Consider the following 25,750-nt stretch of genomic DNA (forward strand, 5'->3'; position numbering starts at 1 on the left):
AGAGCATTTCACAGGTGAAATCTTAACATTTTTAGAGAGGAGCCAAGAACGCAGCAGGCACGAAACACACTCTGGAGTTACAAGCCAACAAACGTTACCAGGCAGCTCTGGAAAAAATGGCTTCTTGTTTCCCAGATGGTATCGTACAGAACCTTCGTGAAGGGTTCATAGCTGCCCTCCGATACTGGATTGCCTTTTTAGCTTTACTGTCCGCTGTCACTCAGAGGCAACTCTGAGGCTGGGCATATTATGTGGTCCAGGAGTTTAGAAGTTAAAAGTAACCAAAATAGCTGTCAGGTTGAACAGTTTTCTAATAAAGATTGCTTTCCCTCTTCTTCAATGAACAATTTTTCCATCAGGTTTGTACATTACCAAATTTTTAATTTAATAGTATATTTACCACCCTTACGATTATCCATAATAAAAACAATCGTACACTACTTCAAATCCATTTCTAACTAACCCCCACCCCCAAACCCATGCACCAGAATTGTAGGAAGTATTAGTGCTGTGATATAGCATGAAATGTAAACATGTATCTTAATCGCTTTTGTTAATTTTAGACCAAATGTTTTAAATTAATGGAGATTAAAAGTTTACAATGTTCAAAACATCCTATACCATAGTTTGTTTTAACAAAAAACTTATGGGTCCACAGGAGATAAAAGATGTGTCATCTTTTCCAATAGTGTTCGGTTAATTAATTTTTATGGGAAACTGTCTTCACATTTTACAAATAAGATCAGGGATGTCCTCCAGACTTAAGAATATTTAGAGATGTTAAAAATGTCTCCTATTGTGGTTCATTTTATAATGCCAAGTAAGGCAGGAAGTCGATAAAGGAGCACACAGGGCTTTTTCCCACGTTAATTACTACTCTTGAAAAACTAGAAACTGGCTATTTAGCATTGCAACTCATGTTTTAGCTGACTGGCTTCATCTACTGTTGATAAAGGTACACAGAAATCATCCAGTATACTCTCTGGATTGACTAAGCTACAAAACAGTGCATTGTGTCACAAAAAGAATGTGTGTTCTGGTAGCAAAACAGGAAACATTAGCTTATTTTAAAATTAGAAAGCATACAGTTTTTAAATCATAGAATCATAGAATCGCTTAGGTTGGAAAAGACCCTTAAGATCATGCAGTCCAACCATTAACCTATCACTACCAAGTCCACCACTAAACCAGTTAAGGGTAGAGTCATAATTTCATGTTTCCAGGCTTGGTGGCTGGATTATTTTTTAATGAACGTAAAAACTAGGAATCACTAAGGTTGGAAGGGACCTCTAAGATCATCAGTCCAACCATCAACCCAACACCACCATGCCTACTAAACCATGTCCCAGAGTGCCACGTCTACACATTTTTTTAACACCTCCAGGGATGGTGACTCCACCACCTCTCTGGGCAGCCTGCTCCAATGCTTGACCACTCTTCCCGTGAAGAAGTTTTTCCTAATATCCAATCTAAACCTCCCCTGACGCAGCTTGAGCCCATTTCCTCTCGTCCTATCGCTAACTACTTGGGAGAAGATACCAACACCCACCTCACTACAACCTCCTTTCAGGTAGTTGTAGAGAGCGATAAGGTCTCCCCTCAGCCTCCTCTTCTCCAGGCTAAACAACCCCAGTTCCCTCAGCTGCTCCTCATAATGCCTGTGCTCCAGACCCTTCACCAGCTTCGTTGCCCTTCTCTGGACACACTCCAGCAACTCCATGTCTTTCTTGTACTGAGGGGCCTTCTTGGCCACCTGGGCACACAGCTGGCTCATGTTCAGCCGGCTGTCAACCAGCACCCCCAGGTCCTTTTTGGCCAGGCAGCTTTCCGGCCACTCTTCCCCAAGCCTGTAATGTTGCATGGGGTTGTTGTGACCCAAGTGCAGGACCTGGCACTTGGCCTTGTTGAAAATCATACAATTGGCCTCAGTCCATCGATCCAGCCTGTCCAGATCCCTCTGTAGGGCCATCCTACCCTCAAGCAGATCAACACTCCCACACAATTTGGTGTCATCTGCAAACTTACTGAGGACGCACTCAATACCCTCATCCAGATCGTTGATAAAAGATATTGAATAAGACTGTCCCCAAAACAGAGCCCTGGGGAACACTGCTTGTGACCAGTCACCAACTGGATTTAACTCCATTCACTACAACTCTCTGGGCTCAGCCACCCAGCCAGTTTTTTACCCAGCAAACAGTACCCCTGCCTAGGCCATGAGCCTTCAGCTTCCTTAGGAGAATGCTGTGGGAGACAATATCAAAGGTTTTACTGAAGTCCAGGTAGATGACATCCACAGCCTTTCCCTCATCCGCTAGGCGGGTCACCAGGTCATAGAAGGAGATCAGGTTGGTCAAGCAGGACCTGCCTTTCATGAACCCACGTTGTCTGGGCCTGATCCCCTGGTTGACCTGCACATGCCTGTTGAGTGTACTCAAGATAAACCGCTCCATAATCTTCCCCTGCACCGAGGTCAGGCTGACAGGCCTGTAGTTCCCCAGATCCTCCTACCGGCCCTTCTTGTAGATGAGCGTCACATTGGGAAGCCTCCAGTCATCAGGAACCTCCCCTGTTAACCAGGACTGCTGATAGATGATGGAGAGTGGCTTGGCAAGCTCCTCCACCAGCACCCTCAGTACTCTCGGGTGGATCCCATCTGGCCCCATAGACTTGTGAGCGTCCAGGTGGTGTAGCAGGTTGGTAACTGCTTCCTCCTGGATTATGGGGGCTTCATTCTGCTCTCTGTCCCTGTCTTCCATCTCAGGGGGCTGAATACCCTGAGGGTAACTGGTCTGGCTATTAAAGACTGAGGCAAAGAAGGCATTAAGTACCTCAGCCTTTTCCTCATCCTTGGTGGCAATGTTCCCCCCTCCATCCAATAAAGAGAGCCAAGAATCTCTGTCCTTTTTGTTGTTAATGTATTTGGAGAAACATTTTTTATTATCTCTTGCAACAGTGGCTAGATTGAGTTCTAGCTGGGCTTTTGCCTTTCTAATTTCCTCTCTGCACGACCTAGCGAGATCCTTGTACTCTTCTTGAGTTGCCTGCCCCTTCTTCCAAAGGTGGTAAACTTTTCTTTCTTCCCTGAGTCCCAGCAAAAGCTCCCTGTTCAGCCAGGCCAGTCATCTTCCCCGCAGGTTCGTCTTGCAGCACATGGGGACAGCCTGCTCCTGCACCTTTAAGACCTCCTTCTTGAAGAATGCCCAGCCTTCCTGGACCCCTTTGCCCTTCAGGACTGTCTCCCAAGGGACTTTCCCAACCAGTATCCTGAACAGGCCAAAGTCTGCCCTCCAGAAGTCCATGGTAGTGGTTGTGTTGGCCATCCTCCTTAAGTCACCAAGAACTGAAAACTCTGTCGTATCATGGCTGCTAAGCCCAAGACAGCCTCTGACCATGACATCTCCCACCAGTCCTTCTCTGTTTGTAAATAGCAGGTTACACGAGGCACCACCCCTAGTAGGCTCACTTACCAGCTGTGTCAGGAAGTTATCTTCCACACACTCCAGGAACCTCCTAGACTGTTTCCTCTCTGCTGTGTTGTATTTCCAGCAGATGTCTGGTAAATTGAAGTCCCCCACAAGAACAAGGGCTAGTGATTGCAAGACTTCTGCCAGCCACTTACAGAATGCTTCATCTACCTCTTCATCCTGGTTGGGTGGTCTATAACAGACTCCCAGCAGGACATCTGCCTTGTTGGCCTTCCCCCTCATCCTTGCCCATAATCACTCGACCTTATCATCACCACTGTCGAGCTCTGTACAATCAAAACACTCCCTAACATACAGAGCCACCCCACCGCCTCTCCTTCCCTGCCTGTCCCTTCTGAAGAGCTTATAGCCATCCAGTGCAGCACTCCAGTCACGAGTCACCCCACCATGTTTCTGTGATAGCGCCCAAGTCATAGCTAGCCTGCTACACAACGGCTTCCAGCTCCTCCTGTTTGTTGCCCATGCTGCATGCATTGGTGTAGATGCACTTGAGCTGGGCTATCAATTTCACCCCCAACGCTGCCATGCCACCCTTGGGCTCCTCTCTAGTGAGCCTGGTTATATCCCCTCCCCGCTTCAAACCTAGTTTAAAGCCCTGTCAATGAGCCCCACCAACTCATGAGCAAGAATCCTTTTCCCCTTTGGAGACAGCTGATCTCCATCTGCTGCCAGCAGGCCTGGCACCATGTAAACCTCCCCATGATCAAAAAAACCAAAATTCCTAAAGAAATATGCTAAAGATGTAGTATAACTATAATCGGCACCAACTTTCTTCCTAACAGGAGCATCTTTACATAAATTTTGGAGTATCAACAATGAAAAGACATCAGAGATGACAAAATGTCAGTTATGAGCAACAGAAAATTACCCCACTGCTAATCACAGAATCGCTTAGGTTGGAAAAGACCCTTAAGATCATCCAGTCCAACCATTAACCTAACACTAACAAGTCCACCACTAAACCAATTAAGGGTAGAGTCATAATTAATTTAATGTTTCCTGGCTTGGTGGCTCGATTATTTTTTTAATGAAAGTAGAAACTAGGAATCATTAAGGTTGGAAAGGACCTCTAAGATCATCAGTCCAACCATCAACCCAACACCACCATGCCTACTAAACCATGTACCAGAGTGCCACATCTGCATATCTTTTTGAACACCTCCAGGGATGGTGACTCCACCACCTCTCTGGACAAATAATGTAATAATAATGTATATACACAACATCTGGTGCAAAGCCCAGTGATACCAAAGATGAGATTTTAACATTTGATGATTCTGTGCTGAATCCACATATAAAGGAAAGCACATATGCAAATATTCAGGTCAAGAGAGAAACATTAGAAGCTATAATCATATTTATTTAAAAAAGTGATATCAAATACAACCATATATATTCTTGCCTATTTGGAGAGCATTTTCAAAATATCAAACAGCACTGCCATTTTCCAGTCAAAACAATGACAAAGCATTTCAGCTTTTTTTATTTTTTAATCTTTTCAGTATTATATGCTTTATATACACAAAATAGTGACAAAAATTGTATAGGAATCCAGAGCCCAAGACATGATACTGAAAGCAGAGTCTCAAGACAAAAAAATCTATTACTGAAAATTATTTCAAAATACACAACTATTAGGCAAGAGATGAAAAAAATTATTCTCTTACAAAATCCTAACTCTACACTGTTTTGTACACATGGGGTTTCATGTAGCAAAAAATAAAATTTTATCAATGCTTGCATGCTTTAAAGACAATATCAAGGTTTTTCTCTTTTTTTGTGCAGTGGCATTTAAATATTACATCCCTTTCTGTTCAAACCCTTTTATAAGTTTTCCCTCCTGAATTCATACAGTGGCTGTACTGGGGGGGAGGTGGGAGGAGGTGGCGTTTAAAAAAAAATTAAGTGTCATAACAATTATTTGCTTTTCTTAAAAAAGAAAAAAGTAAAAACATTTTGATTTGGTAAAAGCAGTTGAAAAGTCATATGTACTTTAACATTCTGAAGAACTGTACTTGGGGAAGAAGGTGACTATGGCAGGTCAAATGCTACAGCATTCCCTCCATGTCTGAAATGCAAATAAGGCAAAATGTGTGTATGCAGGTTAAAAAATTAAGGTTTGTTTGTTGCAAAACAACTCATGCTTTTAAGATGCAAACCTGGATACAACACAAAGCAGCTACTAATTTGAAACCAAATAACTGAATATTTGGGCCAGGCCAGTTCAAATGTATTTAGATTAAGTATTGTCCTTACTTGAACAACTGATTCTATGTTTATGTGGGGAATGGGTATATATGTATTACCTGTTAGACTTTTTTTTTTGGAAAAAAAATGATTTGTGAGTAACTATGAAGATCTCCCAGGAGTTAAGTTTGGTTTATACAAGACAGTAATAGCTTACCAAGCGAGCAACATAATTTTATATCTAAGCCCTTAAAGGTTTCCACTTCAATTTTTCTTTTCCTTGGATTCTTTTTTTTTTTTTGATTCCTTTAGAAGTATGTGCTGGTAACATGAATTGTCCAATAATACTTCTTTGCAAGTCTGAGTTCTAGAGTTCTCCAATCCCATTCCCCAAAATATTTCTCAGTAAAAAGGCCACCATTTGTAAGTTTTAATCATTGTTTGAAACAATAACTAAATTCTAGAAAATTTCACAGACATTAGAGCTGTAACATGTTCTCATTCTTTTTTAAAAGCCTAATTGCCAGTTTTGTAATAAAACAAAGCAGCTTGCAAATGACAGTATTTGTCTGAGATACAGCAATATAATTCTTTACTAGACATGTGCAGAAGCCATTTTAAACTTTTCACCATTGTGTAGATTTGTAATAGAAGTAATAACCCAACATTAAAACACATCGGAGATTTAACTTTGTATTGGTTATTTTTAATTAGTCTGCAAAGTAATTAAGTATGGAAAATAGTAAGAGTACCTGAAAGTTACATTTAAACTTGCTGAAGTTGTTTGAAGGGTACAAGGAGCCCAAATAAATAAAGCCAGTACTGTATCAGATTAGTTTCAAGCCCAGAAAAAAGTGAGCAAATAGTTCGTGTTTTTACCTGCTGTGCCCAACAAGAATTGCATTCAAGCATGACTGCATTACAGTGCTTTTTCCTCCTGCCCTCATTACAAGACCATGAAATCAGTTCATATAACTATACTTACAGAACTAATTTTGGAAGATATTTAATGTAAGTATCACTCATTCCCCCTACACCCTTGATTTCTATAGGCAGAAAACAACAAATTACATGGACCATTCACTGTGAGAAAGATGGTAAAAATCTGTTGGATGAATGAGGTCTGAAATTCCCTCAAATAAAAAAAATCAATTTCTGCTCCTTTATAATGGACTTTGGCCTAAAGCTACAACGTGGGAAAAACAGCTTAACAGAATAGGTAACACTAGAAATAGGCTCTAAATTAGTAAACACCTTATGAGCATAGTTCAGCCACATTGAGAACTGTTTACCACTGAAAGAATGCACACCAAAAAATGAGATCAACTTTTTATTGACTGCTTCATGGCAGGTCCACACATTTTGAACTTTAGGTCTGGGTTATAAAATATGTACTGTCAGCAGTTAGTATTAGTCTTTTCCTTTGGTGCAATTAACATACATAGCTTAAATTACTACCTCTTAACTGCTTGACTAGGCAGATACGCCTATGTCATTAAACTTGACATTCCTCTGAAAATCAAATTGGTACTTGTAGAGTCACAATGTTTCTACAGATAAAGGAATGTGGTTAGCCCTGTAATGACTGACACAGTTGTGCTCTTCAGGCACTGTTACTCTGTATTCCTTACATATTAAAACACTTGGGTAAAGTAACTTACAAAGCAACATGAAAGTTCAAACACAAACCTCCATGCTTTAGTGATTATAAAACACATGTAATTGTCACAGGTTACAGTTAATGCAATTCAAGGGGCTTAGTTTGGGTTTTTTTGGGTTTTTTTACACTATAGGGCTGCTACACTGTATAGCTATAGAAATAATACATTTTTATTATATTCTTATAAGAGAGGATAAAAGGTCCAAGTTCCAAGTACTGGTATCAAATTGCCAGCCTATAACCTATTTATAAAATGAGAGTCTTATTTCACAATCAGTTTATGGCACCACAAAAGAAGGGAAATTAAAGCTGTGGATAATTTACAGACAAACAAAGAAATAATTCAGTGCTTTAGAGATTCTTTTCCTGTTTTCAGTTTCATATAAATTTTAAACTGAAAGCAGAAATTTACATCCTGAAAAAATATAGCATTTCAAAATGGCATATGCACACATGGACTTTTAAAGCCATTGTTTAGCTGTATTAATTTGAGACATTACAGATATTAATTATAATGTGCATGACAGGATTATTTAAAAAAGACAAAATTTAAAATCAGTTTTAAAAAAGTAGTGCTGTCTCATGTCAAAATCCATATTGTCTTACACATACCAGTGGTTCTGGTGACATTGGTGGAAATTCAGCACACAGGTAAGGAACACAGAATTTAGCCCAATTATGTATAATATAGTAGTATCCTAAGCTATCAAGAAACCATTGCTGTAAACAAATCTTTACTGAGAGGTAAGAGCCCTTTCATGTATAGTACTACCTGATGCTGAATGAATATTTCCATCTAGCTACCATTTGTTTCATACTAATTTTAGTTAAATGTTACTATTGTGCAATGATATAACTTGAGAATATTTTGATACAGAAATTTGGGGTTATGTTCAAAAGATTCTTAGAATGCCTGTGCTAACTGTTAATGCATTAAGTGGACTATAGGTTACATACTCTATCTACGACATATTTCCATATAATTTATATGTAAACAGCATTTGTATTTCCAGCACCAGTTAGGAAAATGAAACATATCTCAATTGTTGCACTGAAGTTGAAAGTCAGGTTTGGTCACCCTGTTACACATTCATCCTGGATATCAACGCAAATGTCTTACCACCAATAGCATAAGCTATCTCACGTATTTTGCTCCCCAATATTTCTCAGGATCAGAAACAGCATGATAAAAAATTGTAAGGTGCGTGAATAAAGGCCATTCCTGAAAAAGCTGCAACATTCTGACAGACACTCATAAAAAGCATTTCAGAAAGAACATCCATACAGACATAAATACTCATTCTTAAAAGAACTACTTGCACAGGGGTCATTTCAGACTGCAGGAATGCACCTTATGTGTGTGGCACTGACTTTATGGCACCAAAATCCCCTCTTCCATTCTCCTAGACTCAGTTACAGCTCTTTCATACTGAAAGGCCAGAATGAAGGGTTGAGCTTGAAGAGGAAAAAAGACTCCAGAAGAGGTAGAAAAGAAAACCTGTTTAACGCAACTTCTACGCTTTTATAGTAAAGACAGTGGCATAACTAGAAAGAGCATAAGAAAACAAAAATGAATTAAAAAAACACCAAAGAAGGCAAGTTATTGCCAAAAAGACAACAGGGCAGTATAAAAATCCTACTTTAAACGTGGATCTTAAAATTTTACAGTTGGAACAAAGCAAAACCTACAGCTGGAACTGAAAGTAAAACCAGAAAGCATTAGAAGGTCAGAAAGATTCAGGAGTAACATCATAATCAACAATACACCAAAGATTTTTTTTCTCCTGAATTACAAAGTATGAAATTTATGGATTCATGTCTCTCCTGCAGAATGGGTCATTTCAAAAGCTGACAGCAGGATCAAAAAGTTGACATGAAGTCATTCAGAATAAACAATCACAAAATAAATTATCTAAGATAAACAGAATTTAATTCTTTTTCCATTTTAAGTGATTTCTTATAAAGAACTTTGTAATTTATGAGCACAACTTCTTACTCTTATCTATTTTTCCATTAGTACTGAAGGAAATCAGTTGATGCTAGTTTTGGGCACCTTTTGTATTTTCTATAGAATTCTTCAAAACAATTTAAACTTGCTTTTTAAATGCAAGTTACAGCTGCTACATGTGTCTAACTTTATTCATGTGACTAGCTTAGGTAATTTTAATACAGCTACTCTTGTGAACAGATGTTCTGTAGTAGGAGTGCTACAGTTTTCTAAATTAGTGCAATCTTTTTTGTATTTGCAGACTCCCTCTAAACTCTGACCTCCAGCCCTGCTTTCATTCCTGCTTCCAGAACTCTGAAATGAACCCTGCTTGTGCAACATCCACACAGTAAAATTATAATGGAGACTTAGTGTTTTGACAATAAGGCGGGCGGGGGGGGGAGGAATTTCTCATTTCTCCTCTTCTGTATTCAAGTGGTTTCTAACAGATTCCAGAGACATATTCATGGCTGCTTGAAGCATGTCTTCTTCACTCATATCACCTCCTAAAGAAAATACATATAAATTGTAATAAATGCACAGCGCTAGTTCCCAACTGTAGTTAAATGCTTTCATTGTTCTTTTTGACCACACCCACCCGTTTTCACCCCCACCCCCAAAATTGGTTTTGTTTTTTTAAAATGCACTTAGCTTTCCATCCACAACGGTCAGTTAGTAACAAAGTAATACACATTAATTTGGGATCACCAATACCTAGTACTGGTAAGGCCTACATACTTATGTTCTACTGAAAACTGGTTCCAGTAATTTTGTCAGATATTACTCTAAGTTTATCACACTGTCATACAACTTTAAAAGTCATTTAGAAAACAAATTATTGGCACAAATCCCATCGTAATGCTCAAGCCAAGCAAAACAACAACAAAAAGCAAAGCCAGAACTCAAATGGTCTAATAGTAATGCTCTTCACTTTGACACAGGATGTTGACATTCAAAGTAGAACAGGCTTTTCAAGGAAGTGATCCTTTCCTTCACTGCCAAAAAGAGTAATGGCTGTGACGCACAGTCTGAATGGCTGCTGGAGTGAGGAAGTAGGCAGAGAAGGAAAGTTAGGAAACAGAGCACACACAAAGGTGAAAAAGACATCAATATTTCAGTGTTGGAAATAAGTTTAAAAAACAATACCTGGGTCAGCTTCCGGAGCGCTTGAGCTTAGAGTTGGCTTATCATGTAGGTTTGGGGTCCGATCTTGCTGCTGTAGCTGTTGTTGCTGCCTGAAAGCGTTACAAATTTATAAGAGAATAAGATTAACATCAGTATGAGACCTGTATCAAGTCTATTTCATTGTAAGGAAGGCCAAGAGTGAGAAGTAGAAGCTGTTTGGTACAATAACACCCCCGCACCTAAAACCTCTTCAATCATTGCACCCTGCTAACCTTCAGACACCTATCTTCCCAACATTATATTCCAAGCCACACTGCTATTTTCCCAGAATTCAGATGTTCTGCATTCTTATCCTCTCATGCAAAGTCTAACTCCTCCCATCCATAGCATTTCTCCCTGGTCTTTATTTCCTCCATCACTAGGAATCAGAGATAAGGAAAAGCTACAACAGTACCCCAACTATGCATTAAGAAGGTACTCCAGAACAGCAACATAAAATATCATCTAGAACGCTTTCATGTGATGCACATTAGAGGCATCATTACCAGAAGCAAAGTCTTAGAGGAAAAAATACTTTTCTTCAGGAAGATAATTACGGAAATTTACAGGATTTCATTTAAAATACTTCTATAATATGCATGTTTTCTTTCTTCACAAGACTGATGTTGCATTACTAACAGATCCCCTCTTATTTACAGGTTTCTTTTCTTCATAGGAATCACCTGGGAATAGCAAAATTCAGGTACTGTTAGGAAAACATGTTAGGATAGAAAAGTTAAGCTGGACCTCAGTCAGAAACCCATCCATGCCCCAAAAGCACTGAAAAATACAACATGTACTTCCACATGCAGTTTTCCATCAGCTACTTTACTTTTCAAAATACGCTTGTCTTCTCTTTCGTAGTTCTTCTGAAGAAAGGCAGTCTGTCTGACTGGTGTGAGGTGACTGAGGAACATTCTGTAGTAATGAGTCTGAGAACTCACTTCGACGACTACCTAAAACCAGAACATGCCACATCCTACTAATTACAGTAAAATTAAGTTAGTAAATGAAATATATCTTAAGAAAATGTCTTCGAACTTGAGAGGAAGAAAGAGACTTGTTGGAGACCTAGGCTAACTTCACTTGATACTGTCTTTCCTCCTCACCTTAGGACTGTTTCCCTTCCTTCCTGCCACCCTTTGCCCATTTGTTCTTGCTTCCTAATGATCAATGCTAACATGAAAGTTACTACTCTTCAAAAAGCAGAAAGGAGATAGCTACAGGAAATTCTGAAGTGTCCTTCCATGCCTCAAAGAGAGTCTTTTCAGAGAGCTTGATGTGTGCTGGAAAAAGTGGCTGACAAACTGATTTCAGTAGCTGCCTAAAGCATAAGCAACACGAACACCATAAGAAAAATTTAGATGAGCACTGCACCTTGCATGCTGAGTTGAATGGCTCTGCGAAGATCAGCTTCTTCATCTTCCATATCAATTTCCTGCCTACTTAGAGCCAAGGCTCTCTGAAAATTCTCTTCGTCTTCATCTAACATGCCTGTTCCATCAAAAGGATGGTTAACTTCTATTGCTTGGTCCACATCACTTCTGGGTAGCCTGTGAAATTGATACATTTATGGCAGAATTCAGACAGAAGTGATATTAACTTTTACTGTGAGATTTAAAGTAAATATTTTCTGCTGATTTAACTCTATTTCTTTTAACTTTGGAAAAAAACATTTCTATTGTGAAAATGTTATATGAACAACTACTTTCATTTCTACATGAAAAAGCACAAGAGGGCTGCAAGCAGAGCTTGCAGCTGTAAAAATGAAAATACTGCAACTCTAAACCCATGCACATGTTGACAAGAATCTGATAGATAGGAAAAACTTCAAAAACAATAGCCCTACAAAAAGCAATAATACATGTTTTTTGAACACATTGCTATTTAAACAGTTACACCAGCAGAAAATAGTGCATGTGGTCTCCTTCTTAGGAAGCTTTGATGACCACACTAGAGCAATAGGTCCTCTGTAACCTATACACACTTTCCATGTTACTGCCAAGTAGTTATCATTCCATCAATTTATAACACCAGTATACCTTTACAGAGTGGAAGAAATAATAATGAATTAATTCCTCTGAAGCCTTTTTACCAGTATGCAATTTATTCACTATGAAAATGTGACAAAATTATTGCAGAAGTAGTACTTCGTATGCTTTCAAGGTTATTTTATATTAGCAGCATGCATTGCAACAGAGCAGCACTACAACATTTACAGTGAAATTATTCCAAAAGGGAATGCTGTATGATTTATATGATGTGGAATTCAGATACGGGTTTCTTGTTCTTTTCTACTTACAACAGAACGTACAAGCCAGTCTTAATTATAGATTGACTACTCTTAACCATAGTTTGGCAAGATTTGCTAACCCATTTTACTATAATTGGAAAAATACCGTAATCATGAAGTTAGAAACATGCACTATACAACACTTATGCACATGAAAAGATTGAATCCTTATTAAGGTAGTTTTTGCCCACTTAAAAATACACCGTTTGTATCTTAGCAACTTGCTTTTACTGTGTGCAACAGTAGTAAGTACATTGTACTGAAGGCACTTCTAATTACTTTTTAAGGGGATTGTCTCCATGTAGGCATTAATCATGGAAACCAATCATACTGAACATTATTAAAATGAAATCTCTATTTACCTTACCTCTGATCTCTTGACTGTGCTGTCTCTTCTCCAATTAGTTTTGGTCGCTGCATCTGCTGTACCCGAATCATCTGCAATAGCTGATCAGCCTCACAGTCTGGCAGGTCACCTTTTACTACAAATATGGAATAACCTGAGAAAAATAAATTGTAAGTCTACAGCATTAAGGTGCATACATAAATACTCTAAAATACACACTATATGGAACACAACGATGTGCAATTTATTACAAAGTAAGGCTCTACCTTTCATTATAAGGACTTGGGTTATTTCACTGTTTCAATCCATAAAACTAAGGGTAGTTAACTGAATACATAAGTTCTAATAAATAATGATTATTACCTACTTTTAATTAATGAGATTTAACATCTGCAAGTTACTATTACCTTCCTGTTGTAATTGAGCCAAGAAAAGTGCAAGATATGTATCTGATATTAGTTCTGGACCCATCAAGAGAGAGTTCAAGTTAAACCACTGTAATTAAGAAAAAAAAGGTTTGAGAGAACAAATTAGCATAAAGATTACTCGGTAATCCATTTCTGTACATTGTGGTCATTTTCTATGATGGAATATCCGAATAAATCTAGTAAAATAAATTATCAAATTAAAAGTCTCTTGAAGCACAATACCTATACTGCTAAAGGTTACCCTTCAAATACTCTTCAGCTAACAGGAGATCTGAAGTGGTGAAATTACTGCATACTCTCTCCCGTTACTGAACACTGCCACCAGGCAGACAGATTAAAACAGATAAATCAAAATATAATGGTAGAAGAGTTATTTCAGATGTCATTCTAAAATTCTGCTTAATCCTAGTTTTAAATCTGTTCAGAGACTAATGAAGGAAGAAACCCTTCATAAGTTAATGCTGTATCTTAAGAAATTAATAGATACAGGAAACAGAAGTTGAATTCTTTCCACTAAATACTTTAATTAAACGTTCTGCCTTTAGTAGCTAGTGATGCTGAAAACTATTGTTTACTTCTCTCCGAGATAATTTTTAAATTTAGAAATTAAGAAAAATTAACTTAATGTGCTAATAGTACAGCATAATACTACAATAGGGGACACTGAAGATAAATATATACAGATCATTTCAAGTTCCCTGAAAAAGACAACTCATCATTTATAATACTTCTTCTAGAGAGAAAAATATATTCAACATGGACGACAAAATATTCTACCTTTAAAAAGCCCATATATATTGCAATCAATCTGAAGAACCTTTTTATACCATTCTCATCCAATATTATCCAATTTTATCCAGGAAGTACCATTTCAGATAGTAGAAGTAGAATTTTATCTCCATTTTCACAAAATGCATGTATCTACCCAAACTTCCATATGTGCAGTCATACACTTGCAGTCAGGCCCATACTATAATTCACCTGGAATATAGGTGAGTGACTATCTACCATTCTGTCATTCAGTCACTTAATTTGTCAAAAATGCTCTTTGCCACTAGGAAAGCATAAGACGACAAACAGTGTAGGAATGGGGAATAAAAAGTTATGTAAACAAATACAATGGACAGATTACTTTTTAAAAGGGAATATGGAGGAAGAAGGTTTGGTAAACTAATTTTGCTTAAACTGTAACAGAAGTAGGTCAAATCTAAGTCAACCTATTTTGTCTAGCTTTTCTCATTAGTCTCTAGATAACAGACAGCTAGTATTGTCTCCATGTGGTTACAAGCCACACGTACAAGCAAAAGACATCCCCTGTCCAACTTAAAACATTTTGGGCTAGAATGTTATTTCTCAAAATTCCACCCAACATGATTGTATATATAAAATAAGGAACATTCCCATACTTTTAAGAGACCATTCAGCCTTTTCAATATGAAATACACAAAAACTGTCTGTAAAAATTAGCCATACTTTTAAAGTAAAGCAGAACAGGAGCATTTAGTTTGGTTATCCACACCTGAATAATTTAAAAAAACCCCAAACCCCCAAATTTCAATCTGGATGAAAACTTAGGCAGCCACCACTTGCAAAATGAACCAAATGGGTAAAGAGACTCCTGTCCACTACTGTAGAATCTAAAAGCTTATTTGAAGAACATTTTCTATGACCAAAAAAAAAGCCCTGGAAAAAAACAAACACCAAACCAGTTTCTGTTGTATAAAAGCTTATGCAGTATGATCCAGAACAATGATTGACTACTGACATAAAACACCACATTGGTGTCACAAGGAACATGGATGTGACTTGAGTTATTGTATATGTACCATATACTTGTATGGCCATCCCTTACCTTTAATAACTATTTCCTGCTTATAATACAACTGTTTCAGAAAGTTTTCTAAAATAGTGCAAAGTTGTAATCCTACTTTCCCCAACCTTATCCTGATGGATACTCTTATATACTAGCAATCATAGATATTAATACATTAAAAATTAGAATTTTCTTATACCCACTGTCCATTTAAACAAGCAAAATTATTTTTACAATGTCAATAATTTAGTGCATTAAAATAAGTTTGCATTCCATAGGGATCCTAATCCTTGTCTAGGACTCCTCCCTCCTGCTCCATACAATTTTTCTGCTAGTTTTCATGCAGAAAAGAAAGAAGAGTTTAAGGCGTCACACAGACTCTACGAGAGCTTCAGCTCCCTAGAGGACAGGTTCACTGGGAAATTGATCTTAGAGTCTTTCCCCAGGCTAACATTCATAAAAAGCTGCCTGGCATTTTTGTGATTTAACAAACATTTACTTTTTTTTTTTTTTAATATGGGATACTATTAAAGCAAACTGCAGCAAAAGCTTGCAAAAGGCCAACACACAGTCTACTTGCAACCGCTTTTCCACCCCCATTCTGAAGTCAATTTTTAAATAAAAAAAAGACAATGTCACCTGTTTTCCTAACTTTCGAACTGTAAACCAGTGTTCCTTATAATTACAAATAAATGATTTTTCATTTCTGTAAAAAGAAAAACAAAAGGTATAGATAAAATTAAATACTCTAATATTGGAATGCATATTAATGTAAGTTCTTTGCTATCACTAATTTAAGCGTACATAATAAAACTTCAGTAATACAACTGTTGATGTTACAGAGTACCCATACTGCTTTTATAACATTTAGGAAGTTGTCAACATTACTGAAATCTCCATATACCTGTGATGCCACAGATACTGAGATATCATGAAGGCGCAGAGGACAGATGCTTATATATACCCCCAAAAGGAAAAAATTCAAGAATTTTCCAAAAGAAAAACAGAGGGGATAATAAAAACATCAGAATGCAACAGAGCTTGAAATAGTAATTTTAAAGAGAGGCTTAAATCATAGATTAAGAGTATTATTTTTCTGTAAAATGAAAACAGGGTGCTAAGAAAAAGACGTCTTACATAGGATCGATCCCAAGCCTCTGATACTCTGGGCTGTTGAAGAGGATTAGTTCTAAACCCCAAACTTTCAAGGCATTGCTTATAACCTGTCAAAAAATAGTACTTTTCATGAGTCAAACAAGTCAAATCCAAATTTAAGCAATGCAACCATCTTAGCTGCTATAAACAATTATACTGTTTTCATTAAACTTAGAGTTCAAAACATAGCTAGGAAATCTAGGAATCACATTATTCAAAACGCAACTGTCATGAATCTACATGCAAACATAACACACATACTGTATCTAAGGGTAACAGAACTAGGATTTAACTGAAATGTGTTAATAAGCTTACTCCCCCAGACAAAGCTGTAACTTCACCTCCCACATATACTTCATGAGTTGTCATGTCTCTGCTCTCATTGTACTGCTCTGCCCTCCCTCCCCCTGCCAATACAAATGTCATCCTTCCCCACAGTAACTATTGAAAATTTTGCACCACTGGATTGTCACAGGATCAGCCAGGTACATTAGCATAAACTCTTTTACAACTCTAAGCTATATGAAATAATGCTGCAAGAAATTTTAAATTAACAATTCATCTTCCTTTCAGCAAGCCAACTATGTAGCAAGTGAGCAAAGCAATGACAGGACAAAAAAACCCATAGAATATGAGGAAGCATTTTTTTTCAGCTTCAGTATTGAAGCAGCACAATCAAGAATACAGGAAGTGCCAAACTGTTAATGGTTTTTCACTGAATAGAAAAACAGCCCTCTCCTGACATAAGAAAGGGAGGCTCTCGAGGGATTCTGGAGCATTGACAAGCACCTCTGAAAGCTCGGGAGACAGCCAAAGGTACAAAGCATTGCCTACAGCTCTAGTCTAGACACAAGCCCCAATTCGGTGTTCAATACCTTTTTTGTTGTTGTTCTGGTTTAAGTATGTCTTATTAACTACTTTTCCATTACGGTCCTTTAAAAACAGAAAAGAAAAAAAAAGAAACCCAGCTCTGAAGTGTCTGGCATGCGTTATAAGAACTGGAATGCAGATATGCAGCTTTTTCCATTCTGCAGATGACTGTGATAACCCTGTAATCATTGCCAAGGGCTCTACAGTCTATAATTTGAGAAAACAATCTCAAGTCTGCTTTTTCACCTGTAGTTTATGGGAGCCAAGGTCTACACCTGAAGCACCCATAAGAAGCAACTTAGAAATCAAGCTTATCACCAGGAGGTATCGTTTCACAGCTCAGGAGTCCATGCTTCTACTGTGTGTCTAAAGGCCCATGAACTGAAGAACTGCAAGTCACTGCTCTTAATGGAAAACACTCTGAAGATTTATTATAAGTCCAGCACTTAATCCCATTAAGCCTATAAACTGGAACCTAGATGAAAAAGCTTGATGCCATTTAAACTATATGAGAGAACATATATTGCATAAATAAAAATTATGTCAATATAGAGCCATACTTACTTGAATTGAGAAGAATCCACTATCATCCATATTTACAGAAGGCTGCTGCTCAGTGTGAGGTTGGGAGGGAAAAAAAGGGAGAAATGGCATAAGCATAAAAGGTCAGAATTAATTCAGTTTTGAAAATAAATATAACTGCACATACTTAAAGCAACAACTAAATACGTCCTAGTCTGTAAGGCTGATTACAGTGCCCAAATAAGCTTATTAATTAAAAACTCAAACCTTTAAATTAGAAATGCTCAGTGCTTAAAGGACAGGCATGGGAACTTCTGTTCATATCTCTCCCACTGGCTTACCAAAACAAAAGGCAAATTGCTGATCCTCCTCCTCACCATGCCTGACCTTCCCACCTGTAGCTTTTTGTAGAATTACTGTAAAGCTGTACCAGTAACATTTGAAAATGTCAATTTAAGCTGCATGAATGAAAAGGCTTATAAATTTAAGGAGTTTTAGCACTAGGAAATTAACCTTCTCTAGCTATGCAAGAATAGCAGGTCTGTGCTACACAATATTAGATTTCAGGCAAATATCAAGCAACCTCAAATTAAGAAGATTTTACCTGTAAAAATGTTCTATATTCTTCACTAGACACTCCTCCTTCTGCCATTCTCATTCTTTCTTCCTCATCCAACTGCTGTGCAATAGAGGATAACTCAACAGGACTAAAATATTCCCCCTGTAGCAAATTATTCAGACAGTGCTGAGCACACAATGAGCCTTCTTGCTAACATTGGAAGAGAAAAAAATACCAAAGACAACAAAAAATTCACATTAATGTTTTGTTCTGTAAAATGACTCAGCCATTTCATTCTGGCAAACTTCCTGCCTTCCCCACTCACCCAGAATACCATATATGCTTTGGATGTATTACACTGCAAGCTATAGAATACAACCCTCCCATGAATTTGACGGGGAAAAAACCCAACATGCATACCACTTTATTTCCTCAAATGTAATACATTTCATGTAAAAATGTTGGTTTTGAAAACACTGTAGAAAATTGCCAATGGCCTGACCAAATCACACAAGGACTCTGCAACCATGAGGACAATGGATTCTGTCCTCTTCCAAATCACCATCACATGAAAATGAAATAGTTCAGATCTCTTCTTCCCAGTAACAAATCTTTTCTGCAACAGATGCTCTCATTCTTTTTAAACTTTTCTTTCCTGCCATGTGTGGCTACTGGCAATCTGCTCTCCACACATGGCTAAAGAAAAACAGACCATTAGGACTTTGGAGAGATTTAAAAGTACACATCTATGGAATTTATTTCCTTCATTTCAGGTTACTCACCCAGTTCAGGTTATAACCAATTTGTCTATTGCCTAGCAAGCGATTAAGAGCAGTAAAGCTCATTTTCCACATGAAATTTCCATATAGGAACTAGGTAAAAGAAGCTAATACTACTGGTTCTAAAATCTTGATGACAATGATGAGGTGACAAAAAAAAATAGTTAAATTCATATCAAACAATGAAAATATTTTTTGTTGATAAACCATTTAAATGGAAAACAATTCAAATATTTTGTTACATATCCACAACATTGAAGATAATAGAAATGTAATGTAACATTTTTAGACTGTCAATCCAAATTACAAATGAGTAAATTAGAAATGTCAGTCATGATTTCGTAGCACAAATTAAAAAATATCTAAACTGAATGAATGCATGTCAGGCTCCATCATTTTCATCAGTGCAGATGAAATACTGCCTTGTTAAAAAAACAAACCAACCAACCAAATTACAGTTTCCCATGAAAAGCAATCTTTCTTTACAAATAACCAAACTACAAGTGCAAGACAAGATTCTAAAATCCTGCTTTTCTCTCAGTCCTCATTTTTATTTACATTAAGAACTCTAATATGCAGGCACTCTATTAAAAACAAAACTAAAACTCCTCAACAAAAATCAAGAACACCCCTCCCTCCCACCAAACCCACAGAAACTAAGAATAGAAGAGCATGCTTTGGAGGAATATTCTTTAAACTTCCATGAACGCCTCATACAAATTATATGCATAAATCTCCCATGATCTCCTTTACAGCAGGAACCTTGAAAACTCCCGTGACCCCAGATAACAGAATCTTCCTGGGCCTTCATCACTCAGTTGAGCAGTAAGTTGTTAACGCTAGACTGGCTGTACAGCCAGGGGCCAAGAGAATCCAGAAACCTTCTCCACCTCATGTCTTTCCCACAAGAACAAGCTCAAGACTAAACAACAGTTCTTGTCCCTTCAGGACCACATCCCTGCTGCTGGTCATACAATAAAACTGTAACAGAAGAACCTGCTCAAGAATCACAGGTTTCTCCCCCAGAATTGTAGGAAACTGATTTAGAAACAAAGAGATATTAAAATACCTTTGAAAGTAAGTTGTTTTACAGGCTTGAATCTTAATTTCACTGAAAGGACCTTTCTGTATTTGTACAGTTTTATCTTAAAGCAATAAACATTAATTTTCACATGCACAGTTTTTACATATTAATTGCAAAACACAGAGAAAACTGATCTTACAGTTTTTAAACAGACATTAACGTCAATCTTTTTTGTGCAAAGAATACCACACCCTTCCATAATCTGAAATTCCCTCGTTGTAACATATCCTGATATATAAACTGCTGCCCTGCTTTGTGTTTTCAACCACTTGTAGTTTATCAAAGAAGGGGCAGACTTCTAAGATAGGGGCTCCTTAAATTCCCCTTTAAAAATGCCACACTGCTTAGGTCTTTGTTTTGTTAATTTCCTTTATAAATGTTTTTCATGCCTTTTTATTGGAACATCTGAGGTGTGTGTATTCAAGCCAGGGGGTGTGCATGTACATGAAGCACTAAATATTTTGACAAGAACTGAGATAGTTCCTATTAGTTCCTGGCTGGGGGCAGGAAATACCCCTAAAAAAAAAACCCAACCAGAAAAACCCAAACCACGAGGTTCAGTTAAATTTTCCCTAGAGTAATAATGACAACAAAGATAAAAATATTTGGTACTTCAATTTAAAACAGGCATTCAGGTGTAACTTTGTAACTGCATAACTAATTTAACCAGGGAGCAGTAAGGTTTCACGTGAGACACCCAAGACCATTATCCCCCCAAAAACCTGTAGCAACTCCAAATTATAATCAGCTTATAAATTTGAATGTATTATGCTCTGTCACTTCAGTTTCAGCAGAGTTTTGTTATTAAACTACAAAGCAATCTAGTCACTAAAAAGTTATAATTTCATTATGTGATAGGCTAGGCCACATAAGAGAAAGGTACACTTGTTTTTAAGTCATTTTCAAATCTAGACTGGAACTCAAGGTCACTGTAGCAGAGGCCACAATGGCTGAAATCCAACACTCGTCCTCTGAGCAGCAGCTGTTTAATACCACAATGCTTGCCAAGTTTTGCTACCCAAACCTAGTTTGGAAGAACACTCCTCAGGTTCTATGGACTTCATAACAAGTTTTTTTCTTATTATTATTTTTTAAAAAGTTATACAGCTATCTTGCTTTATTTGCTAAGTAAAACAACCATTATGCATGAGAACAGTGTATGAAAACTAGTGTTAATCTTAACACCATAAAGGTGCAGAGACATTGACAAAGTACATGAAAAAAAGACAATTATACCTGAAGAGTATTAAAGCATAAATAGCTCGTATTTGGGAAGCAGGCTACTCCACAGTTCATAGAAACATCTGTCCTCCAAAACAGGAAACACTGTTCAGCACACTGAAGCACAGTACGTGAATTAGGGTTTCCTTAACAGCTCTCCCTTTCCCTGCTCATCATGCAACCCCAACCAAGCCAGGCTAGGCCAGGCGAAGAGACACATCCGAGAGGACAGAAACAGCCCTGCCTGCCGCTGCTCATCTTCACACTCGCTTCTCAGCCACGCGAGTTCTCGCTCAAGAGCTGTGGCCCGCCCCTTCCCACACTTGAGGTCTATTTCTAAAGGCCCAAGAAGAGCAGTCATCGTGCGAGAGGAAACGCTGAGGCTCGGCCCTGGCCCTCTTTGATCTCCAGCAACGTTTCCTCTCCCCGCAGCGCCAGCAGGCCTCGCAGAGCCGAGCTGGGCCGGGCCACAGGCACCGGCACGCCGCGGGAGAGTGCCCCAGCTCTCCCCCGGGACAGAGGAAACCGAGCCGCTGCCTCATCCTGCCGCCGCAAGGATGCCGAGGAGGGGCAGCACGGCCCGGAGGGGCACAGGCCAAGCGTACCCCGCGGGGACCGGGGGCTGCCTCGGGGCCAGCGCAGGGACGGGAGACCCGGCCGCCGCCCCGAACAGCTCCTCACAGAAAGCGCTCCCGGCCCGGACGGCAGGCCGACGGCGCACTCCCCCCTACGCCGGCCGCCAGGCCCCCGGAAGGAGCGGGACCCTCCCCCAGCCCCTCACTCACCCGCTCGTGGAAGATTGACTCCATGTTTATTGTCAACGGCCAGCAGCCTCCGCCTCACGTGACCTCGCCAGCCAATCAAACCTTCCCTTGCTCGACGACGGCTGCAGCCAATCCGCGCAGGGCCCCCCTGCTGGGCTAGGCCGCCCGGATAAGGCGGGCGCGAGGGCTGGCGGGCGGCAGTGGTGGCGCCCCCTGCCGGGAAGGAGGCTACCGGGCTGACCCGCCGCCCAGCGCCGGGCCGGGCCAGGCAGGGCAGGCGGCGGGAGCGCCTCGGGCAGACGGGCCGGTACCACCCGTTCTCCTCCCGCTGGGAGCAGGACTTCCAGAGCGCCCCGAGCTTCCCGTTCCCTCGGAAAGGTCAGATTTCCCTGCGCCGCCGGGTTCAGCAGGCGCCCAGCGGTGCCAGCCCCCTTCTCGTCCTCCCAGCTGCCCCGAGGGCCAGGGCTACAGAGGAATCCGGGAACGACGCTTCTCCAGACTCAGTTAAAAAACCCAAACAACTGTCGGCCCCGCTCTGGCTCCATGTGAAGTATTCCTTTGAAGGCGAGTTCGTAAATCAGCTATAAACACATGAATTCCACGTCACGCGGATGAGTAACAACATAAAGGATTTTTGCATAGTTTTTCTTTATTATGTAATTCTTCCTCCCCCCTCTCCCGAGTACGACTCCTGGGGACAGAAGCTTCTCAACGCTTATGGGCTAATGGAATTCCTGGACACATATTAGTCATGTAATTAAATCATCTTCCAAAATGTAAGATTGGAAATTAAACTAGCACTGACGAATTGCAGGTCTCCTTTCTGTAGCTTTACGTATTCTCTCCAGGATAAAAACCATACTCCTATTCTTTCAACGTGTGAGATAAGATGATGAATCAAACGAAAATATTTTCCATTTCACCAGCAGCCTTTATTTCCATGTAGCTTCTTCACCAGGCTTCAACTCTCTGTGTGGAAAGAAGAAAACAGAGGAAAGAGACTAAAATTAGAGTAATTTTTGTGGAGTAATTACTAATAAATGTTATTAATTATTCCACAATACCTTAATTTTGAGAGTGATATATAAATTTAACTTTCTTTGCAATCATTGTCAGTTAAAGATCTTTCGATACTGATAAGCTTTCTCTTTTCTTTCAAAGCTTCAACAGATTGAGCCCTCTTAACTCCTGTTCATTTACATGGAAGCACAAAACAGCTGACCTCTAAGAAATTAACAGACTTTTTACATAATGGGATCCAAAAGGAAAAATTCTACTTCTTTTAAGTACAAAACTTCATTACTTTACTGGGAAGAGAACTAGGTGTGAATGCAGAGGGGATTTTTGCAATGTGCTGAAATACCAGCCCAACTTGGCCAGCAACTGCAGGAAGAAAAGGGCTGATGTAAGTGGGGTGCATTATATCATAAGCTTACTTTCTTACTCAGAGTTAATTTAGGTGAGACCAGAGTAAAAAAAAAAAATACCCACCTGCAAACTGATAATATTCCTACTATTAGTCCATGCTATGCAGCATGATTTTTTTTCCTGTTGTTTCGTTAACCCTATGGTCTAATATAGAATTAGAACTGACAGGGGTGAGGCAATGCATTAAGTTATCTACATTCTCCCCGAGAAGCCAGCCAGTGATCAGTGTACATAATCACGTCCTTCAGTGAAGATACAGCAGTTGCAAATGAAAATGTTAATTTTTGAAAACTTGTTTTTAAATGACACAAATTTATAAAAGTATTTAGTTAAAAAGTACTGTGATCATTTTAAATTTAAGACAGCAGTTTGTTCTAATCAACGGAAAAGCTGACAATTAAAATTCAAGCACTGTGTTTTCCACTGAAGTTTGAGACACATACAAAATAATCGTTTCCACACTTCATGACTAAGAACTTGACAGCAGTTAATGATCCTTTCCTTCATGACTAAGATGGCTCCTAAAGCCCAAATTTTCAGAGGGCATTCGTGACCTAAATCCCTTCATGAATGCTTGCTGAAATTTTTAGGGTTTTCTTCCCTTTAATATTTTGACAGCATCACTGATTTTTTTTTCATACTTAAGACTCTCAGAAAGAACAGAGAAGCACTTTGCAAAATAACAAAATACCTATATGTTTAAGAGGCATCATAAAACAGACCTTCTATATAATAAGCTCTTGTTCCTGAAGGCAGACAGTTTTTCATCATTCCTTCTGTCCAAATAGCATCCAATCACAAATCCTAACGGAACAAGTATGTGAACCCAGTGATCACGCACAGCTTGGGCGAAATTCACCATGACTGCTAGAAAGAAAAGCATAACAGATCACAGTTAGTGAGAAATCTGTACATGAAAACTGTTGCATTCCTGGCACCTTTAATCTCACTTACTAGGATCCCACAACAGCATAATAAACATGAGGGCCATTAAACACTTCCTGCGAGACACATGCTGTTCTCAAATCCATGCACAGGTTCCTTAGAAATAATCCTAACTAACTCTTGGCCCTGGGAAATAGGATTTTATCCTAAAAATGGGAGAGAAACAGAACATCTCTTTTAAGATATCCCTGGTGAAGTAGTTCCATTTAAACGTCCTAGAGTAATTTGCCCATTAATGAAACAGAAGTTTGCTGTTCCGTAAAACATGACAAATGCACTTAGAACCTAAACTCCTGTAGATGGACGCTTTATCATCTGTAACGACTGAAAGACAAGCTGTACATTCTGTGGGAAGCTGACAGATAAGGAAGAAAGGACACTTCTAAAATCCAGCGAGCCTTTTCCAACCTAACCAAAGCCTTCCAGATTAGCGTCTTGCTGGAAGTCATAAAGCCACACCAAGGAAGTCGTACAGCTGCGAGCTCAAATCTATGTGCTAATCACAGCGGACAGACACGAACGGCGCCGCTCCTCCCACAGCCGCCGCGGCCCGGCGGCACAGCCGGCGCCCGAGGCGCGGAGGCAGGCGCTGCCCGCTCCCGGCGCTGCCCGCTCCAGGCCGCTCCCTCAGTCGGCCGCGATGGCGGCTCGGGCCGGCGCGCACGGTTCTGACCCACGAGCGGGCCCTGCCAGCCTCTCGGCTCCGCCGGGCGCGGAGAAAGGCTGCCCGCACCCCGCCTGGGAACCCAGCCGCCCCGCACGCCCCTGCCCGCAGCGGCAAGAGCGCCATAAAGCCCCGGGGCTCAGGGGCGCTCCCGCCCGGCGCCCCCGGCCCCGCGTCCCGGCCGAAGGGACGGGGGACGGGGCGCGGCGCTCCCGGGGACGGCTGAGGGCGGCAGCAGGCAGCCAGCCCCCCCCTCCCGGCTGCTCCCGCCCCCCCGGCCGTTACCGTCCTCGCTGCCGGCGGGCCCCGCGCAGCGGCCGCACCAAGGGCAACGGGCGGCGCGAGCAGGCCGGGAGAGTCGACCGGCGGCGCGGCGAGAGGGGGAGGAGGGCC

The 25,750-nt window shown here is 39.8% G+C and overlaps 2 protein-coding genes across 8 annotated transcripts; both read right to left on the reverse strand.

The window, feature by feature from the left end:
• Nucleotides 1-7,761: 7,761 nt before the first annotated feature.
• Nucleotides 7,762-22,378, reverse strand: ATXN3 (ataxin 3). Of its 6 annotated transcripts, none has more exons than XM_075713380.1 (11): nt 22,342-22,378; nt 18,518-18,682; nt 17,956-17,997; nt 16,504-16,589; nt 16,006-16,072; nt 13,533-13,620; nt 13,147-13,279; nt 11,862-12,039; nt 11,319-11,425; nt 10,469-10,557; nt 7,762-9,828 (listed from the first exon to the last, which is right to left on the reverse strand). In XM_075713380.1, exons 1-11 carry the CDS (start codon nt 22,363-22,365, stop codon nt 9,734-9,736), a joined length of 1,074 nt encoding a protein of 357 aa, XP_075569495.1. In that variant the 5' UTR covers nt 22,366-22,378; the 3' UTR covers nt 7,762-9,733. The 6 variants fall into 6 exon arrangements, with proteins under 6 accessions (XP_075569495.1, XP_075569493.1, XP_075569494.1 ...); XM_075713378.1 differs by having other exon boundaries at nt 11,319-11,442; nt 11,864-12,039; nt 17,956-18,000; XM_075713379.1 differs by lacking the exon at nt 16,006-16,072 and adding an exon at nt 17,397-17,454 and having other exon boundaries at nt 11,319-11,442; nt 11,864-12,039; nt 17,956-18,000.
• A 571-nt stretch (nt 22,379-22,949) lies between these two features.
• Nucleotides 22,950-25,688, reverse strand: NDUFB1 (NADH:ubiquinone oxidoreductase subunit B1). Of its 2 annotated transcripts, none has more exons than XM_075712843.1 (3): nt 25,643-25,688; nt 24,471-24,615; nt 22,950-23,289 (listed from the first exon to the last, which is right to left on the reverse strand). In XM_075712843.1, exons 2-3 carry the CDS (start codon nt 24,608-24,610, stop codon nt 23,253-23,255), a joined length of 177 nt encoding a protein of 58 aa, XP_075568958.1. In that variant the 5' UTR covers nt 24,611-24,615; nt 25,643-25,688; the 3' UTR covers nt 22,950-23,252. The 2 variants fall into 2 exon arrangements, with proteins under 2 accessions (XP_075568958.1, XP_075568957.1); XM_075712842.1 differs by lacking the exon at nt 25,643-25,688 and adding an exon at nt 24,703-24,864.
• Nucleotides 25,689-25,750: the final 62 nt, after the last annotated feature.

The sequence above is a fragment of the Pelecanus crispus genome, chromosome 6 (assembly GCF_030463565.1).
Source record: "Pelecanus crispus isolate bPelCri1 chromosome 6, bPelCri1.pri, whole genome shotgun sequence".
Classification (NCBI taxonomy): Eukaryota; Metazoa; Chordata; class Aves; order Pelecaniformes; family Pelecanidae; genus Pelecanus; species Pelecanus crispus.

What these genes read in the sequence shown, in the direction of transcription:
- ATXN3 (XM_075713378.1), bottom strand. Translation starts at nt 22,365, where the DNA reads ATGGAGTCAATCTTCCACGAGCGG. An exon ending in AGGCTTGGGATCGATCCTAT is followed by an intron (nt 16,073 to 16,503) that starts GTAAGACGTCTT and finishes TTCTTTTTACAG; the next exon opens with AAATGAAAAATCATTTATTT. An exon ending in GCACAGTCAAGAGATCAGAG is followed by an intron (nt 12,040 to 13,146) that starts GTAAGGTAAATA and finishes TCAATTTCACAG; the next exon opens with GCTACCCAGAAGTGATGTGG.
- NDUFB1 (XM_075712842.1), bottom strand. Translation starts at nt 24,739, where the DNA reads ATGGCCCTCATGTTTATTATGCTGTTGTGGGATCCTA. An exon ending in TATGCTGTTGTGGGATCCTA is followed by an intron (nt 24,616 to 24,702) that starts GTAAGTGAGATT and finishes TTTTCTTTCTAG; the next exon opens with CAGTCATGGTGAATTTCGCC. An exon ending in AAGAGCTTATTATATAGAAG is followed by an intron (nt 23,290 to 24,470) that starts GTCTGTTTTATG and finishes CTTTCCACACAG; the next exon opens with AGAGTTGAAGCCTGGTGAAG.